Consider the following 12,910-nt stretch of genomic DNA (forward strand, 5'->3'; position numbering starts at 1 on the left):
AACAAATCCCCACCCCAAGCCCATAGATTTGAATAATGCCTTTTCAAGTTGCTATGCTTTACAAGCAAACAGAAAATACACAAACCAGCATTTATTAAGAAATATTAAGTGGTATTCAAAGCCTAACGTATGAAACTGTAACCTCTCTGTACATCAGTTTGATAATAAAAATTTGAAAAAAAAAAAAAGAAATATTAAGTGGAGTGAGAGGCCAGAATACTGATACAAGTAACAAGACATGGGGGTAGGTGAGAGAGGTAAGAGATCTGTAAGACTTTGGGTGCAGTAGTAAAAACAAAAGATTAAAATAGCTGTCTAAGAATGAGGTCTAAATCTATTCTAAATTTTCAAATAGCTTGTTCATTCCCCCCAAAATGTAACTTCAACTAGGTCTTCAAGTAGATAAGGAAGTTGCCAACATTAATTTGTTTAACTTTTGTTACTTTTCCAGGGATCTAATTTAGTCAATATTATATATTGTTTATAAAGTTCAATTAGAAGATCTGTTCATATTCTATTCAGTGAGTACAATGCACTGCGGGTATGAAGTGGTTCTACAATATCACCTGCCATGAAAAGAAGATACTAATTTGGGCATGGCTAATAAAATTGTTTCTAGTTGTTAAAACTTCCATGTTATAGCCAAGAGCACTGTAGATATGGATTAAATGATAGATCAAGATTCTTGTAATTACATTCACATGGTTTTTAATTCTGTGGCTGAATGAGAAATGTATGATTTTTATACAAATTCATCATTCTTAAATATGTGTTGATATCATGCAGGAATCAGCAAATTACTGCCTGATTTTGTACATAAAATTTTATGGAAACATACAGCATACTCATCTATTTACATATTCTCTATGTTGCTTTTTTACAATAACAAAAGGGTTAGTTGCAGCAGAAATCTAATATGACCTGCAAAACTTAAAATTCATACTACCTGACTCTTACTAGAAAAAGTTTTCCAAGCTTTGGTATTAATGGAATGAGACCCAGACTGTAGAAATTCCATACCTATAATGAAAGTGGGAGCCAGCACTGACAGAATTTAAAACAGGTTTTTAGCATAAACAACAAATCCCTTTGTGTAAATGAAAATGTATACAAATGAAAAAATGAAGATATGACAGTACAAAACCCATACACACTACAGTGTTCCAAAAAATTCATTTTAGTGATAAGAAAGCTATGGTTACAACGCCCTCTCAAAAACAAGGTTTTCCTCTTATGCTAAAAACAGTTTTCTCCTACCTCAATGAAATCTGCTCGAGCTGGCATGTATCCAGCCATGTCCCGAGACAGCAAAGAGTCAAAGTTAGGTCGTGGAGGGTCATCTGTAGCTGGAAGAATTAATAAAGTTTTCTTAATAAAATATTGACATGAAAAAGATAAATAAAACTCTCTATTCACACCAAGAAACATAAATAAAATCAAAATGGTTTAAAGGACAAGTGAAAAAGATATTAAAGTATTATGGAGACTGATTTCTTCTTTTATTTTCTTACAGTGTTGGGAATTGGACCTAGGACCTTGCCTATGCTAGGTAAATGCTCCACCACTGAGCGATACTGGGGTTTAGGTTTCTTGACACAGAATAACTTAAACCAGTCCAAGTTAGTCTCAAACTTAGATCTTCTTGCTTCAACCTACCAAGTATTGCCATTATGGGTATGCATCACCACACCCAGTTTCAGTTTGAGTTCTTTAAAAAGAATATTAAATCCTAGTTACTCAGGAGGCTGAGATCTGAGGATCCTGGTTCAAAGCCAACCTAGGCAGGAAACTCAATGAGACTGTTATCTTCAAAAAACTACTTAAAAATGCTGAAAGTGGCACTGTGGCTCAAATGGTATAATCCCAGGCCCCCCTGAGATTATAATCCTCCTACCTGTGCCTCCTTAGGAGCTAGATTATAGACCGATAGCACTATATCTTGTTTGTTTTGTTAAGCTCAGGATTTGCTAAATTTTCATCTTGGCTGGCCTCAAACCACAATCCTCCCTATCTCTGCTTCTCAAGTAGCAGAGATTACAGACATGAACCATCATATGCAGACAAAAGCCCTTTTCTTTCTTTCAGTGCTAATACTGGGACTTGAACTTAGAGCCTCAAAACGGTCCCTTAGCTTTTTCATTCAAGGCTGGCATTCTACCACTGGAAATACAGCTCCAATTCTGACTTTTTTGAATGGTTAATTCAAGATAAGAGTCTCATGGACTTTCTTATCCAGGCTGTCTTACAACTGTGATCCTCAAATCTCAACCACCTAAGTAGCTAGGAGTATAGGTATGAATTACCAGTGCCTGGTACAAAAGCTCCTTTCTTTCTTTTTTTCCCCAGTCCTGGGCTTGAACTCAGGGCCTGGGCACTGTCCTTGAGCTTCTTTTGCTCAAGGTTAGCACTTTACCACTTGAGCCACAGCACCACTTCTGTTTTTTTTCTGTGTATGTGGTACTGAGGAATCGAACCCAGGGCTTTATTCATGCTAGGCAAGCACTCTACCGCTAAGCTGTATTCCCAGTACTTCATTTATTTTTATTATTTTTTTTTTTGGCCAGTCCTGGGCCTTGGACTCAGGGCCTGAGCACTGTCCCTGGCTTCCTTTTGCTCAAGGCAAGCACTCTGCCACTTGAGCCATGGCGCCACTTCTGGCCGTTTTCTGTATATGTGGTGCTGGGGAATCGAACCCAGGGCCTCATGTATACGAGGCAAGCTCTCTTGCCACTAGGCCATATCCCCAGTCCCCATTTATTTTAATATTATAGAACCTAACTATCCTGTCAGCATTAGCTAACTTGATCTTTAGGACCAATCTCAAATTATCAACCTGTGGGCTGGGGATATGGCCTAGTGGCAAGAGTGCTTGCCTCGTATACATGAAGCCCTGGGTTCGATTCCCCAGCACCACATATATACAAAACGGCCAGAAGTGGCTGTGGCTCAAGTGGCAGAGTGCTAGCCTTGAGCAAAAGGAAGCCAGGGACAGTGCTCAGGCCCTGAGTCCAAGGCCCAGGACTGGCAAAAAAAAAATTTATCAACCTGTACCAATTTAGCAGTAACAATACACTTGATTTGGAAGGCAGTTGGAACTGGGTCCCAGCTCCAGCATATTTTATAATCTTTGCACACATTGTTTAAATTTTCTGAATCTGTTGACTCGTGTGTAAAACAAAAGTGCCTGTTCTGCCTGTTCTGCTGGGTGTTGGTAGCTACTCAAGAGAAGAGGCTGAGCTCTGACGATTGTGGTTTGAAGCCAGCCTGGGCAAGAAAGTCTGTGAGACTCTTTGCTTTTTGCTCAAGGCTAGCACTCTACCACTTGAGTCACAGCGCCACTTCCGGCTTTTTCTATATATGTGGTGCTGGGGAATCAAACCCAGGGCTTCATGTACATGAAGCGAGCACTCCTACCACTAGGCCATATCCCAGCCCAAGTCTGTGAGACTCTTATCTTCAGTTAAACACCAAAAAGCCGGAAGTGGAGCTGTGACGCAAGTGGTAGAGTGCTAGCCTCGAGCACAAAGCTCAGGGACAGTCCCTACGCCCTAAGTTCAAGCCCTAGGACTGGCACACATCCAAACAAACAAAACAAAAAACATCTGTTCTTTGTATTTCATTGGGTTGCTGTAAAGAATAAACAGTCTAATGGATTTGAAATAAGTGCTAACACCCAAAGGCATTGTCACTAGTCTCTTAGTTTATCAGCTATAAGGCCATCTCTAGAAGTATAGGAAAGGAGGAAGGAGGTAGCAAAAACATTCTCATGACTTGTGCCCCAGAAGTCATTAAGGAAAAATGTCAACTTACAAATAATTCATCATAGTTTTAGTTATGCTAAGTCTTGCATGCCTGGTCCTACAGGCACAAAAAATTTGCCCACACTGCCACGAACCAGTAAGAAAAATAACAAATGACTCCTTGGACCTGATACTGGAGCAATTAGTAAGTCCCAACCTAGTCCCTGTTAAGCAACTCATACTTAAGATCACATCCCATCCAAAGGAATTGCAAAATGGATTGTATTCATGATAAAATGGACATCTCACCTTACTGAAGTAACCACTAAAGTTAACTGGTATATTCAAGGGACCAGAGTGGGCAGAAATGTATATTGGCTTAAAGTACTCAGATGTCTAGTATATAACCCTGGTCCCTGGGATGTGTTCCCTCTTTGCCAGATCATTCTTCTCAACAGCTGGCCTATCAACTGCTCTCACCTTCTATAGATTTTTTTCTCTGTCCAAATCACCAAATCACTGTTCAACTACCAGTGAAACAGGGCCTGAGAATAGGCTAAGTATCTGTTACAAAAATAGGGAGATACTTACAATGGAATGGAATGGCTGTGTCAGCAGTTTTAGCTTCTTCTGCTTGCTTCAGGTTTAGCAGGGTAGATGCAAATAAAGGATTATTGATGAAATGCTTCATGTAGTGCTTCTCACATTCTTCCTTGGTCTTGGTGCACATCTGATTAGCTACATCCTGCCTACAGAAAAGAAAGAGAATAGTACTTTTGTCTATGCCTACTGAAGGCATAGTTATTTCCACATTCTAAGTCGATTCCTTATAATAGCAATAATCTGATACTTCCAAACTGATGTCATGGAAATATTAGAAAAAATAGTGAGGCACATGTAAGACTACTTCTCTTTTCTTTTTTTTTTTTTTGCCAGTCCTAGGGTTTAAACTTTGAACACTGTCCCTGGCTTCTTTTTGCTCAAGGCTAGCATTCTACCTCTTGAGCCACAGTGCCACTTCCAGCCTTTTCTGTTTATGTGGTGCTAAGGAATCGAACCCAGGGCTTCATGTATACGAGGCAAGTGTACTATGGAGGTCAGATCTGGCCAGTGCCATATTGGCCACATGGCAAGCTTGACCGTGTGGCATTTCTAGCATCTTGTCTTGATGGGCGTGCCTGGATTCCTACAGGAAGGGAAGTCCCATCCCCAGGTCCCTGAATCCCAAGGGACAGGGGCAGGCACCTGGCCTATAGTTTACTGAACCTGTCAGTCAAGTGCTTGGGACTGGGAGCTTCCCGTGACCCAGTCCCCTGACCTGAACCTGTTTAGGGACAAGCCAGCTCAGGTGCTATTATGCTATGCCACATGTCTCCATGTTCATGTCCTGTGTCCTGTCTCTTTTTCCCATGATGTCCCACTTCAGCTCTCCATTGGAGCTGAATTGGTTTGTGGGTACTTAGAAATCTTCCAGAAGTAAGTCTCTGTATCTCTGTCCTGTTTTGTGTTATATGCTTTTCTGAAACCTGGGACCGGTCCATCTGGAACTTCCCCAATAAATCCATCTTTTTACTTGAGACTGTCTCTGAGTGGTGGACTCTTGGAGGGATGGGGGAATTCCATTACAGCAAGCACTCTACCACTAGGCCACATTCCCAGTCCATAAGCCTACTCTTGATATAATTGATGTTGCAAATCTTGCTCTTCCAAGACATAGAAATAGCCCTTTCCTTGCCATTGTAAGAAAGTAATATGACTAGGAAATTCTATAAACTTCCTTCTGAGCAAGGCCCCATGGAAATAATAGCTATAAATAGTAATATACAAAATGTTCCAAAATATAGTTTTCTTTTTTTTTTTTTCAGGCAAAAAAGAGTTTATTGGGGGGAGAGTAAACTGCCGGCTTGCACCAGATGGAGGTGCATGGAGAGAGGGGAAGGAAAAAGAGAACAAGAGCTAGTTTTATTTCTTTACTAGAGTGTTTATATGTCAGTCACTGAGCTACATTCAAACACAATTACAGTTTGCTTTAGTATTACTACTTTGAGGTGTAATCTTATTTTAGTTTAATAAAAAGAAACAAAGATGAGACACAAAGACATGATTTCTCTCAATATAAAGCTCCTTCCTAAGGGACAAAAGCAGAACCTACTCAATACCACTGACTCAGAGCACTCAGGTGATGAAGAGGTTCAAAGTCCCCTCCTCGGGGTCTATTCCACAGCACCTCACTTTCCCTAAGGCCTCATTATGTTCCACTTTGTTCTTTAACTCCCCCCCCCCCCCCGCCTCCAGTCCTGGGGCTTTAACTCAAGCCTGGGCATTCTCTCTGAGCTTCTGCTCAAGGCTAGTGCTCTACCACTTGAGCCTCAGCACCACTCTGGCTTTTTCTGTTTATGTAGTGCTGAGGAATCAAATCCAGGGCTTTATGCATGCTAGGAATGCACTCTACCACTAAACCACATTTCCAGCTCTTAACCATTTGTATATACAGTATGACTCTATGAGCTTCTTAAGAGCAGACATATAATGAATTCTAAGCCATAGTGCTCTAATCACAAAACTCACTACCTTACCCACAGATGGATACAACTGCCTGCTTGCCTTTCCTTCCTCCCTTCCCTCTCTCTTTTCCTTTCTTTCTTCCCTTTTCTTCTTTATCCTTCTCCTTTGTCTTCCTTTCTGCCTCTATCCCCCCTTCCCTATATGTATGTACATGTGTGTGTTTCTAGGGATCAAACCTAGGGCCTCACATATGCATTCTACCACTGAACTACACTTTGAGCCTCCGAGAAGTGTGTGCGTACATGCGCGCATGTGTGTGCGCGCGCACGCGTGTGTGTGTATGTGTATGTTCTTTATGAGATACAACTCAGGGCCTCTTGCATGATGAAAAGTTCTACCATAGGGCTGAAAATACAGCTCAAGTAGTAGAGTACCACCTTGCCAAGCATGAAGCTCAGGTCCAAACCTCAGTACAAAAAAAAAAAAAATCTACCACACTACACATATCCAACCCAGAAAGTATTTTTTTAAATTAAACTTTCTTAGACAGGAGGGGTAGCAGTTGTGGTCTTTGCTTAGACAGAAGGAGAGAAGGAAGAGTTTTCCTATTTTAGGAAGTTAAAAGTGGGCTAGGAATGTGGTTTAGTGATAGAGTGCTTGCCTAGCATGCATGAAGCTCTGGGTTCCATTCCACAGTAGCACATAAAAAGAAAAGGCTGGAAGCAGCACTGTGGCTCAAGAGGTAGAGTGCTTGCCTTGAGCAAAAGCTCATGGACAGTGCTCAGGCTCTGAGTTCAAGCGCTGGGGTTGGCAATAAAAATTAAAATAAATAAATATAAAAAAAAAAAGAAGCTCAGGGTCAGTGCCCAGGGCTTGAGTTCAAGCCCCAGTATTGGGCAGAGAGAGAGAGAGAGAAAGAGAGAGACATGTAACTCAAGTGCTAAAGCTCCAGGCTTGAGCATGAGTCCCAAGTCATAGCATGAGGCCGAGTTAAAGCTCCACTACTAGCACCAAAAGAGAAAGACAGAGAGAGAGAGAAAAAAAAAGAAAGAAAGAATAGCAAGAGAAGATGAAAACCTAGGACCTGTGACTTGAGTTTTTTAACCACTTTTGTCATTTCCCATAGCATATAATATTTTATAATGCTTAATAATGGCTAAATATAGTTTAAGAGTAAACTGAACTGAGATCTTCAGGACCTTGGACACTGAGAAACAGCATAAGAAAAATTATGCTAGTAATACTAGTAAGCTGGGACAGAAAGGATCTAGTTAAAAGTCCTTCATTGGGCTGAGAATACGGCCTAGTGGCAAGAGTGCTTGCCACCTACACATGAAGCTCTTGGTTCGATTCCCCAGCACCACATATATGGAAAACGGCCAGAAGGGGCGCTGTGGCTCAAGTGGCAGAGTGCTAGCCTTGAGTGGGAAGAAGCCAGGGACGATGCTCAGGCCCTGAGTCCAAGGCCCAGGACTGGCCAAAAAAAAAAGTCCATTAATAAACTATATAATCACGAGACATAATTTTGATGCCCTAAGCCTTAAATTCTTCATGAACAAAAAATATTTAATAATGGTTCTACTGTCTAGTTCACAAAAGAAAATCATCAGTGTGTAAAAAAAGGGCTCCACAAGAAGGTTAAAAAAAAATGAAAGTGGTGCCAGAGCTGGTAGGTCATACCTATAATCCTATCCTATCTACTTCAAGAGATCTGAGGATCATAATAAAGCCTGCCTGGGGCCTTGCTCAAGAAAAGACTGTGAGACTCCTCTCCAACAAACTACCAAAAAACTGGAAGTAGAGCTGTGGCTTAAGTGACAGAGTACTAGCCTTGAGCACAAAACCTTAGGGACAGTGCTCAGTGCAGTCCCGAGTTCAAGTCCCAAGGTCAGCATAAAAAACAAGTGGTGGTATTTTTAGACGATACTGACTCCTGGGGCAATAGAAAATTACTGCTCAATACTGTGAAGCTTTTTTTTTTTTTTTTTTTTTGCCAGTTTTGGGGCTTGAACCCAGGGCCTGAGCACTGTCCTTGAGCTTCTTTTGCTCACGGCTAGCACTCTACCACTTGAGCCACAGTGCCACTTCCAGCCTTTTCTGTTTATGTGGTACTGAGGAATCAAACCCAGGGCTTCATATATGGTAGATATGATACACAAGCACTAAGACACATTCCCAGGCCTCCTGTGAGGCCTTAATAGCAAAAAGAGAATGTTTTTAGGAAGGCTGTAAAACTTGGATCTTAGGTCTGCTATGAACACCTACCATCTATGTCCAGAAAAATACATAAACCTGAAGGGAGTGATAGCAAATAAATCTAAACTTCACTAGTCAGAATGGAACAACCAACCTTCCTAGTGTTGACATCCAAAGTGACCTTTTAGAGCTGCTCAATCATGGACCACTAAGCATCCCACATTCCCGTGAGGCATTTTAGGCCTGGAAAATAATATGCAGAGAAGAGAACTTGTCTCTCAATCCTGGGTCAACAGGAGAGTAAGAGAGCTTTCTTCTTCTGAGACTCTTCCCTCTACCCTTCAGCAATGACTTCTAATGTTAGAGTCCACTAGGGCAAGACCACTATTAACACCAAGTTCTTACCAATTTCCAAAGCCACAGTCCATCACTGCTTCTAAAAGGGCCATTTCTTCTTGAGCAGTCCAGCTGGGGTCAAGAACAGGAAAGTCAGAGGTCTAAGGGGAAAAAGGTTTTATCTAAGAAAAGGATAGAAATAGTGAGGTGCCAGACTTTGAAGTCAGGCCCCATCACGTGAACCCCATTTTAGAATCGAACCCTGAGCCAATCAGATTTGTACCTGTGTTCTAATCTTGCTTGCACAGCTGATTGTTGTAACCTTGTTCTTTGCCTTTATAAGCCCTGTGTAATCACAGCTCGGGGCTTCCTCCTAACCTCCGCTGTGTCGGTGGGTAGGACGAGGCCCGAGTTGGCAGCTCGTTAAATAAAGCCTTGCCTTGCTTTTGCATTTCGGAGTGTCTGAATCTCGGTGGTCTTCTTGGGGGTGGTCTTGCAACTTGGCACAACATTTGGGGTTTCGTCCGGGATAGCCCCAGAGACCCCGAGATCCCAGACTCCGAAGGTAAGAAAACAGCGCTGTTCATTTGTCTTGTCCTGTAATGTGCCTGTTTGTTTGTCTTGCTTTTGCTTATTTCTTGAAGGGGTTGTCGAAGCAGATGTACTTACTTGACAATCCTGGTGAGACCGGGGGATGTCCCAGACTCTTCACCCTTAAAGGGGGATCTCTGGAGCCCCGCTTTCAACTTGAATTCACTCTTTCTGCATCCTTGCAGGGGGATGTGTGGGCCAACTTGGGAAATCTCCAGTTTTTCTTGTTCTTGATCTTGCCTATGTTTTTTTCCTTCTGTATTAATTGTTTTGGTTTCTTTTCTTTTGTAGCCTTTTGGACTAAACATCTGATCAGAGCTATGGGTAACGTTCTATCTTGGGGTCCTCCATCTAGCCCCCTAGATTTGACTCTAGTTCACTGGAAGGAGATCAAGGAGATAGCTCAGAACCGAGGTGTGGCCCTTAAGAAGGAAAAGTGGATTACCCTGTGCAAGTCAGAATGGCCCACCCTTGAGAGAGTTAATTGGCCACCTGAGGGAAGCTTTGACATCATTAAGATCAGTACCTTACAAAGCCTAATCGAAGCCCCTCATTCAGGCTATATAGACCAGATTCCTTATATAGACACCTGGAAAGAACTAGTTGACAGGGACACTCCAGCTTGGGTTCGGCCTTTCTTACCAACTCCCTCCTCCACTCCTTCCCCTACCCCAATATTCACTCAAAAAACACGGGGTGCCAAGAGAGAACCTAAGAGGGGAGAAAAGAAATTATATCCACCTGTCCTCCAGGGAGGAAGCACAGAGGAGGAAATGCTTCCCCCTCCATACGCCCCACCCCAGTTAACTCTCCAAGAGGAGGACTCTGAGGAAGATGTTTCAGCTGTGCCCTCCGCCCCGGAGGGCCCCGCTCAATCAACTCACCGGCGCCAAAGAATTACATCTCTTCACAAATCTACTACCCTTCCCCTACGCCCTATAAGTCCTGTGGATGCGGACGGTCGACAACAATTCCAATACTGGCCATTTGCTACTAGTGATCTTTACAATTGGCGTGCCCAAAATGCCCCCTTTTCTGAGAAACCTCGGGACTTAATTCGCTTGTTTGAAACTATACTTTTCACTCACCAGCCCACTTGGGATGATTGTAGCCAGCTTTTACAGGTACTTTTCACCAATGAGGAGAGAGGTCGTATTCAAGAAGCGGCCCGGAGACTTATCCCTGGCCCCAACGGAGCACCCATCACGGATCCTGCCTTGATTGATACCTATTTTCCCCAGACCCGACCAGCATGGGACTACAATACGGCTGAAGGTAGGGAGCGACTCCTTGTCTATCGCCAGGCTCTGCTGGCAGGTCTCAAGGCGGCGGCTCGTCGACCTACAAATATGGCCAAAGTTTATGATATCAGACAGGGAGAAAGTGAAAGTCCGGCAGCATACCTTGAGCGTCTTATGGAAGCCTTTAGTCAATACACCCCATATGATCTTGAGACCCAGGAATCTGCTCAGATGATTATGTTTGCCTACGTAAATCAAGCCGCACCGGATATAAAGCGGAAATTGCAGGCTCTAGACAGGCTTGGGGAAAAATCTATTAGGGATCTAGTAGCAGTGGCGGAAAAGGTTTATAATAAGAGAGAAACAGGAGAACGAAGACAGGAAAGGAGTCTGGCTAGGATTTTGGAACAACAACAGAAGGAACTCAGGGAAATCCTGACCTCTATGCAGGCAGGAAACTTTAGACAGTCCTCCTCTCCAAGTAAGGAGCAAAAGCCCAAACCCCAACCAAGGATGGGGAAGAATCAATGTGCTTATTGCAAGAAGGAGGGGCATTGGATCAGAAACTGCCCAGAGCTAGCCCAGAAAAAGGAGGAAAAACATAAAGTAGGATCAAGAGTGTTGTCAACCTTAGAGATGGCTGAGGACAGTGACTGAGGGAGTCGGGGTTCAGATCCCCTCCCTGAGCCCAGGATAACATTAAAAGTGGAGGGGAATCCAGTCATGTTCATGGTAGATACGGGAGCAGAAAATTCAGTATTACTAGCCCCGAGAGGGCCGATGTCCACTAAAACAACATGGGTCCAAGGTGCAACGGGCACTAAACCCTATAAATGGACTACTCAAAGAACAGTGGACTTGGGAGCGGGCCAGGTAACCCACTCGTTTTTAGTCATCCCTGACTGCCCCTATCCATTGCTTGGACGTGATCTCTTAACGAAAATGAAAGCTCAGATACAGTTCACAGACAGTGGGATTTCTGTGACGAACTCAAGAGAAAAGCCTGTTAGTATACTAATAACTAGCAAGTTAGAAGAAGAGTATAGGCTATACCAGCATCTCAAGCCCGAGTCTCCAGAAAATGAGTGGCTACGGGCGTTTCCCCAAGCATGGGCAGAAACTGGGGGAATGGGACTGGCAAAACATCGTCCTCCAATTTTTGTGGACCCCCTTATTTTAGGTAGTTTTGAGCTTGCTCAGGAATACGGGTATAGCCACCCGACCCTTAGAGCACAGTTGAGAAGTTTATGTATTATTTTGTTGCTTACATTTGGATACTAAACACTATAGAGCTAATGGTAAGTCTGTATAGCTGAAAGTTAATTTTCAGTTTGCAGCAATCCTGCAGTCCCTTGGAAAAGTAGACTAAGGTTATAGGTTCCTGGCTAGGTAAGGTCAACGCCCCTGAATCAGCCTGAAGAAATTACAGAAGATGGATGATCTTCACCCATCAGCCCCCCTTTAAAATCAAGGGACCAGAGTTGTTTTTGGGAAGATGAGGCAGGATAAACTAGAGACATGCAGAACAGAGGTACAGAGAATATTCTTGTAAGAAATGGTGACAGGCCCTTTGGTTACTACTTTTGGCCCTACTGGCCCATGCCTTACCTCTATATCATCCCCTAGACGTGCAAGCCATTGAAATGGACAGAATGGAGCCATGATTGGCTCCCAAGGTACCAAAAAGAAAAAGGGGGAAATGAGGTGCCAGACTTTGAAGTCAGGCCCCATCACGTGAACCCCATTTTAGAATCGAACCCTGAGCCAATCAGATTTGTACCTGTGTTCTAATCTTGCTTGCACAGCTGATTGTTGTAACCTTGTTCTTTGCCTTTATAAGCCCTGTGTAATCACAGCTCGGGGCTTCCTCCTAACCTCCGCTGTGTCGGTGGGTAGGACGAGGCCCGAGTTGGCAGCTCGTTAAATAAAGCCTTGCCTTGCTTTTGCATTTCGGAGTGTCTGAATCTCGGTGGTCTTCTTGGGGGTGGTCTTGCAACTTGGCACAACAATAGGACCCAGGAATTTCAACTGTAGAAATGTCATTCTTGGTGCTAGTCCTGGGGCTTGAACCAAGACTGTCCCTGAGCTTTTTTGCTCAAGGTTAACACTCTACCACTTAAGGCACAGCTCCACTTGTAGCTATTTGGTAGTTAAATGGAGGTAAGGATATCATGGACTTTACTTGTCTGGCTGGCTTTGATCGATGATCCTCAGATCTCAGCCTCCTGAATAGCTAGGATTACAGATGTGAGCCACCAGCAACCAGGATGATTGCCAATCTGGAAGGTCCTCAAAGTATAT

At 43.2% G+C, this 12,910-nt stretch overlaps 1 protein-coding gene across 3 annotated transcripts in view; it reads right to left on the reverse strand.

The window, feature by feature from the left end:
• Tada2a (transcriptional adaptor 2A) overlaps positions 1 to 12,910 on the reverse strand; it is a 70,109-nt gene that overhangs the window by 37,345 nt on the left and 19,854 nt on the right. For 2 of the 3 annotated variants that reach the window (XM_048365714.1, XM_048365713.1), the window contains exons 5-7: positions 8,847 to 8,938; positions 4,332 to 4,489; positions 1,258 to 1,346 (exon numbers count right to left, since the gene is read on the reverse strand). In XM_048365714.1, the coding sequence (XP_048221671.1) occupies positions 1,258 to 1,346; positions 4,332 to 4,489; positions 8,847 to 8,938 (339 nt within the window). The remainder of the gene's footprint in view (positions 1 to 1,257; positions 1,347 to 4,331; positions 4,490 to 8,846; positions 8,939 to 12,910) is intronic. The other variant, XM_048365715.1, reaches the window with a different exon arrangement.

This window comes from Perognathus longimembris, chromosome 17, assembly GCF_023159225.1.
Source record: "Perognathus longimembris pacificus isolate PPM17 chromosome 17, ASM2315922v1, whole genome shotgun sequence".
Taxonomy (NCBI): Eukaryota; Metazoa; Chordata; class Mammalia; order Rodentia; family Heteromyidae; genus Perognathus; species Perognathus longimembris.